This window comes from Physcomitrium patens, chromosome 2 (assembly GCF_059467195.1).
Source record: "Physcomitrium patens ecotype Gransden chromosome 2, ASM5946719v1, whole genome shotgun sequence".
In the NCBI taxonomy this organism is placed as follows: domain Eukaryota; kingdom Viridiplantae; phylum Streptophyta; class Bryopsida; order Funariales; family Funariaceae; genus Physcomitrium; species Physcomitrium patens.
Window position 1 is genome coordinate 13,989,234 of NC_143411.1, and position 5,449 is coordinate 13,994,682.

Consider the following 5,449-nt stretch of genomic DNA (forward strand, 5'->3'; position numbering starts at 1 on the left):
ATTACAAATTTTTCGTGCTTCACAAAACCACTGTGGAACATAATGAAAGAATAGGAGAATCCCTTACATTTCAAGTTTGGTGAATATATTAGTAATTAGTGTGTATGTGTTGCAAGATTTATGTTACTCAACCACAACCCTATGTAATACAAGTAAAATAAAATAAAATAATTAATAAAATAATAAAAAAAATGGATTTGTAAAACTTCAAATATTATTTTGTTGTTGTAGATTTTAGTTTTTAGATTGACTGGTTGAACATTTCTCTTGGTTGGTTCCATAGTGGCTATCAGTTTTTACTCATTCATGGAATTCACTCTTCTTTTTCCCCTTTCCACACTATTTGTTAGAGAGTGTTGGTGAAAGGCCCCGTTTACATTTAAGTGCCTAAAGTTTCTGCCAACGTGGCGGAACCCATTTCCTACAGCCACGTAAGCACAATCCTTTGAATAAGATTCTGGATAGGCATTGTGGGGGATTCCAGGTCCCACCAACGGGGAATCTCCACGTGGCACAGCTGTCTGCTGACACTTCATATCCACCCACTCCTACAGATGAGATCGCTCCGCTTCATCCATATCCTCGGCGAAGGTGGCCTCCCATCATTCATCCTTGTATGGATGAAACCCTAAGCTAGGCCCTCGTTTTCTAGTTGATTCTTCCTGCTTCGCTACGCAGCCATCTGCTTTGTGTTGTCATTGCCACATTTTTCACTTCAGATCATCGCTGTCGACTTTTGTTTGCTTGGTATCTTGTGAGTATCGAGAATTAGTGGCGCTCTCGAATTTCTGGTTTTCGATTTTTTTATTTTTGTTTTTATGATTCCGGGTTGATTGTGGTGGTTGTTTGTATGAGTAGTACGCCAGCTAGGGGAAATTGAATCTCGTACTTGCCGTAGTCTGGGGTTTGATTCGAGACTTGTTTGAAGGATTTCGGGGTTTTGTTAGTGAACACTCATTTTGGCTGTGGGTTTTCGAGGAGTTGGAGTTCTGAGGTCGATTGTAGCTCGGTGTGCAGGACGAGTGGGGTGGGTAACCTAGAATTTATGTATGCTAGGAAGGCTGCCTAATTGGAATCGGCAGGTAGGGTTTCTGGACGTATGGGCTCAGTCTTCGAGACTGATCATCAATGCCGGGCCCAAGGGTGTCCAGTGTAGGTTCTTAGCAGGAAGAGGAGTTTCAGTGTGTGAACACAAGAAACACTTGCGTAAAGAGTTGTTCTTCGAGAAATTTCCTGAGGTACTTAGAAGGTTTCTGCGGAATTCGCCGGAGCGAGAACAGGTCCTCGAACATATACCCCCTTTCGCCAATCTGGCGCAGAAGATTGGAAAGTCGGTTCGACGGCCTGGAGCGATGTCCAAGGCCCGGGTGTATACGGATGTGAATGTTCAGCGTCCAAAAGACTATTGGGATTACGAAGCTCTTACAATTCAATGGGGGTATGGACACGTGATTTTTCATCCGAACAGAATTATATGTGTGTGAATCTCTGGTTGAAATTGTACTGGCACGCTTGCTGTGCCCTAAGAATCGTGTTATTCCATGCTGCAGCGATCAAGATGACTATGAAGTAGTTCGGAAGATGGGGCGTGGTAAATACAGCGAGGTATTCGAAGGTATCAACACTGTTAACAATGAGCGTTGCGTTATCAAAATTTTGAAGCCAGTGAAGAAGAAAAAGGTACAGGTCACCGCCGTACCGAAAATTTACGAGAAATCCGTTTTTTTTGTGTAGACTGAAGTTACAGCTAGTGTAAATTTAATCCTCGACAAGTCCGGAGGTTATGACGATTTGGCAGTGATTTTTCCGCTTTGCATTCTTTCGAACTGATACTAATCTCTTCTTCACTTATTCTGGCTGTCTACTGTTCACACCTTGTTAGATTAAAAGAGAAATCAAGATACTTCAGAATTTGTGTGGAGGTCCCAATATCGTGAAGCTGTTTGACATTGTCAGAGACCAGCAGTCTAAGACTCCCAGTCTTGTTTTTGAGTATGTAAACAACTTAGACTTCAAAGTGCTGTATCCGACGCTGACGGACTATGACATACGGTACTATATTCACGAGCTCTTGAAGGTAGTGTCTGATCACCAGAGTATCACGTCGCAAATCTTCCACCGTTGCTCTGTTCAAGATTTTCAGTGAGCTTTGTTGGATTTGTTATCTCGTCTAAAGATACCCGGTATTTTAGATCATATACAAGAGATTATGATAACAACAACAATAAAACTAATTGTAACAATCATAGTATGAGGTATTTTCATTGGGTTATTCATCGATTGAGTACTGGCTTGCTCTGTTTCAGGCCTTGGACTACTGTCATTCGCAAGGGATAATGCACCGAGACGTCAAACCACATAATGTGATGATTGATCATGAACAGCGAAAATTAAGATTAATAGATTGGGGGCTTGCTGAATTCTATCATCCCGGAAAAGAGTATAACGTGCGCGTTGCGTCTAGGTCAGCACGCATCATTCCTGAATGCATCATCACAAAACTTTTCTCTGTACGCTCTTCTAGTTTTTTTAAATTCACTTTTTAACACTTGACTTGAATCGTTCGCTGAGATACGTAGGCCGTTCCTCCGTTCTCATTGAGCCGATGTTTCATTGTTAGAGCAATGTAGCTGGGTCGCTTTCACTTAGAGTAATGAAGAGGTGTCTGTTATGCCAAGCTCTGTATATCTCAATGGTTATGAGTGGTTGGGAAGCATATTAGTAGTATGATTCTGCTGCATGAGATCCGAGAGTTTAGGGTTTAGGGTTGAGTCTCTTAGCCCCTACAGTACGCTAGGTTGTGGCTTTATTTCTCGTACCAATCTGTTTGAGGATCGCCTTCATTTTTGTCTTAATTAGACTTGCAGTAGTATGTATGCGTACTCCTGGTCTTCTGATATTCTCTGTGGATGTTTTAGGATGAGACAATCACTTGGTTTATGGTTTTACCAAGTTCTGGAGTAAATTTGCTTTCAGCATGTGTATATTCTTAAGGGACTTCATTTTTTGCTTACATGTTTTTATGACATTTCGTGAATCAGGTACTTTAAGGGCCCAGAGTTACTTGTCGATCTCCAAGACTATGATTATGCCTTGGATATGTGGAGCTTGGGATGCATGTTTGCTGGCATGGTGAGGAAGACGGTTTCTGTTGACGATTTTTCGTATGCATTGTTGCCATTCTGTTTACAATCAACCAGCTTCCTATAGACCTGATAGTCGATCATTGGGTGTTAGATTTTCCGCAAGGAGCCGTTTTTCTATGGCCACGACAATTATGATCAACTTGTGAAGATTGCAAAGGCAAGCTCATTGTCCTCTGGGTTGATTACCTTCATAAGCGTTTTCTAATCTACATGGATTAAAATATTAGGTTTTGTACGTCACATATTTTGCTTCTGGAATTTACTTCTTTTTTCTTTTCCTTTTTGTTTATGTGTGCGTGTGTTGTTTTTTAGTGGCATGAGAAAGTCATTTTCATAAATGAATGAATGTTGTAATTTCTCTGTTGAGTTATTCTGGGAAAGTTGGTGTTCTACCGGCTTTATTTACATAAACGGAGGTGGTTGGGTCTCGCTGCCAGGTTTTAGGCACAGACGAGTTGTATGCTTACCTTAACAAGTACCGGTTGGAATTGGATCCCCATCTCGAGGCGTTGGTTGGAAGGTTAGTATTTATCCTGATGGGTGTTTGATCATAGGATTTTGATGACAATGATTGGCCTTCATATAATATGGTAGTGTTGTGTGGAAAGCTTTACTTGAGCATCTGTTGGTGGAATGTTGTGTTAGTTACAATCGCACCGAGTTTTGTGTAACCTTCGTGATTCTGTTGTGTGCGTTGCAGACATAGTAGGAAGCCCTGGTCAAAGTTCTTAAATTCTGACAACCAACATTTGGTTGCTCCTGAGGTACGTATCTCAATTTTCTAGAACTGCTACTGACATTTTTTCACTATTCTATTTGTATTTGTGTAGCTCAAGAGCTGTGTTTTGGTATGAGTTGCTAAGCCATATGGGTGATCTTTAGCATTCAACCACATACTTATTCTGTCGATTGTTAGTCGTGCAAATACTTCAATTACGCACTTTAGTTAGTTCCTTGTTTTATTTTTATTTTTGGTGATTGTGCCATGTGCCTATGCAGGCAGTAGATTTCTTGGACAAGCTTCTGCGGTATGACCATCAAGAAAGGCTTACTGCCAGGGAAGCTATGGTATGTTTCTATTCCCTTATGTTGCAAGCTGGTTACAAAGCAGTTCTTTCACGATGTACGGATTTTCTCAAATTGATCCAAATTCGTTGAGTCATACATGTCGAGCTTAGTTGTGTGATTTCTGATTTATGTCGTATTTCAGGCTCATCCCTACTTCTATCCTGTTCGTTCCATGGAAGCAAGTAACCGTCGCAGTACTTGAGTCAAGGATCTTCCATATTCAAGTATGCTCTATCCTTCCATTATTCTCTGGATTTATGGTTTTGCGGAAAAGAAGCATAACCACAATGCATGAGGGACCTCTGATTCATAATCTTACGTCTCACTTGTGCAAAGCTGGTAAACTGTCGAACTGTTCGTCAGATGTCCATGTATTTCTTTGGGGACCATACCAATGTGTAAAGTGTATGCGTACAGCACGCGCAGGCAATTATCTTATCTGGTGCACGCAACACAAGTGGATCTTTCAAATCTGGTGCCAGACAAACATTAGGGTGGCGAAGGTTTGTCGATGAATCCTTGTGCTAGGTTATACACCCACGTGTCTTGTTTCTCCTCTGGAGTTAATGGGCTGTGGCAGGAAGTAGTTCATTGTATCGATCCGGTGGAGTAGTACGCATGTAGACTATTTTTCTCGGCCCTGGATTTGCTAATGGGTCAGGGATATGTCTCTTTCTTCTGTCGACCGAAGAAGGTCACCGTGCATTATCATAGCAAAGAGTGAATTTGTAGGAGCCATGAACTTAGCAGGCGCAACGGAGGGTTGACAGAAAACTTCATCTTTGTCAGCGATTGCTCAAAAAAAAAGGGCGAATGAAGGGCTTATTTTCTGAACTTTTGTACTCCGTGTGGTGTGTGGGTCTTACTTTCCTTCATTGAAAAAGGTCAATTCAAGCTGCTTGAGTGTAGTAGTTTGCAATAGACTTGCTTTTGTCATACTAGTTATGTGATTTCTGATTTCCGATTTATGGGATTCAGTTCCCACTCCTATTTTACTTCGAGGTAAGTTCTTGTATTTTTACAGGAAAACACTTGCTAGTATTGTTTATCTAACGGTCTGTCCGTGACGCTGAGAAGCATGATTTATTTGATCTTTTCTTGCCCAGTTGATACTATCTAAGCGTAACGTAACACCCGTCAGGAATTAAGATTAATTGCATACGTCAGTAATAGTTGCTGATATATGACTGCACGTCTACATAGATATTACAATTTGAATCAATTGGCAATGTTTG

The 5,449-nt window shown here is 41.1% G+C and overlaps 1 protein-coding gene across 1 annotated transcript; it reads left to right on the forward strand.

Moving 5' to 3' along the window:
- Window positions 1–686: 686 nt before the first annotated feature.
- On the forward strand, window positions 687–5,048 carry LOC112278833 (casein kinase II subunit alpha-2). The gene is made up of 11 exons (XM_024512673.3): window positions 687–1,438; window positions 1,551–1,680; window positions 1,883–2,077; window positions 2,307–2,464; window positions 3,042–3,132; window positions 3,238–3,303; window positions 3,584–3,666; window positions 3,847–3,910; window positions 4,146–4,214; window positions 4,357–4,438; window positions 4,632–5,048. Exons 1-10 carry the CDS (start codon window positions 1,050–1,052, stop codon window positions 4,414–4,416), a joined length of 1,305 nt encoding a protein of 434 aa, XP_024368441.1. The 5' UTR covers window positions 687–1,049; the 3' UTR covers window positions 4,417–4,438; window positions 4,632–5,048.
- Window positions 5,049–5,449: the final 401 nt, after the last annotated feature.

What these genes read in the sequence shown, in the direction of transcription:
- LOC112278833 (XM_024512673.3), top strand. Translation starts at nt 1,050, where the DNA reads ATGCTAGGAAGGCTGCCTAATTGGAATCGGCAGGTAGGGTTTCTGGAC. An exon ending in AACGTGCGCGTTGCGTCTAG is followed by an intron (nt 2,465 to 3,041) that starts GTCAGCACGCAT and finishes TTCGTGAATCAG; the next exon opens with GTACTTTAAGGGCCCAGAGT. An exon ending in CTCGAGGCGTTGGTTGGAAG is followed by an intron (nt 3,667 to 3,846) that starts GTTAGTATTTAT and finishes TGTGCGTTGCAG; the next exon opens with ACATAGTAGGAAGCCCTGGT.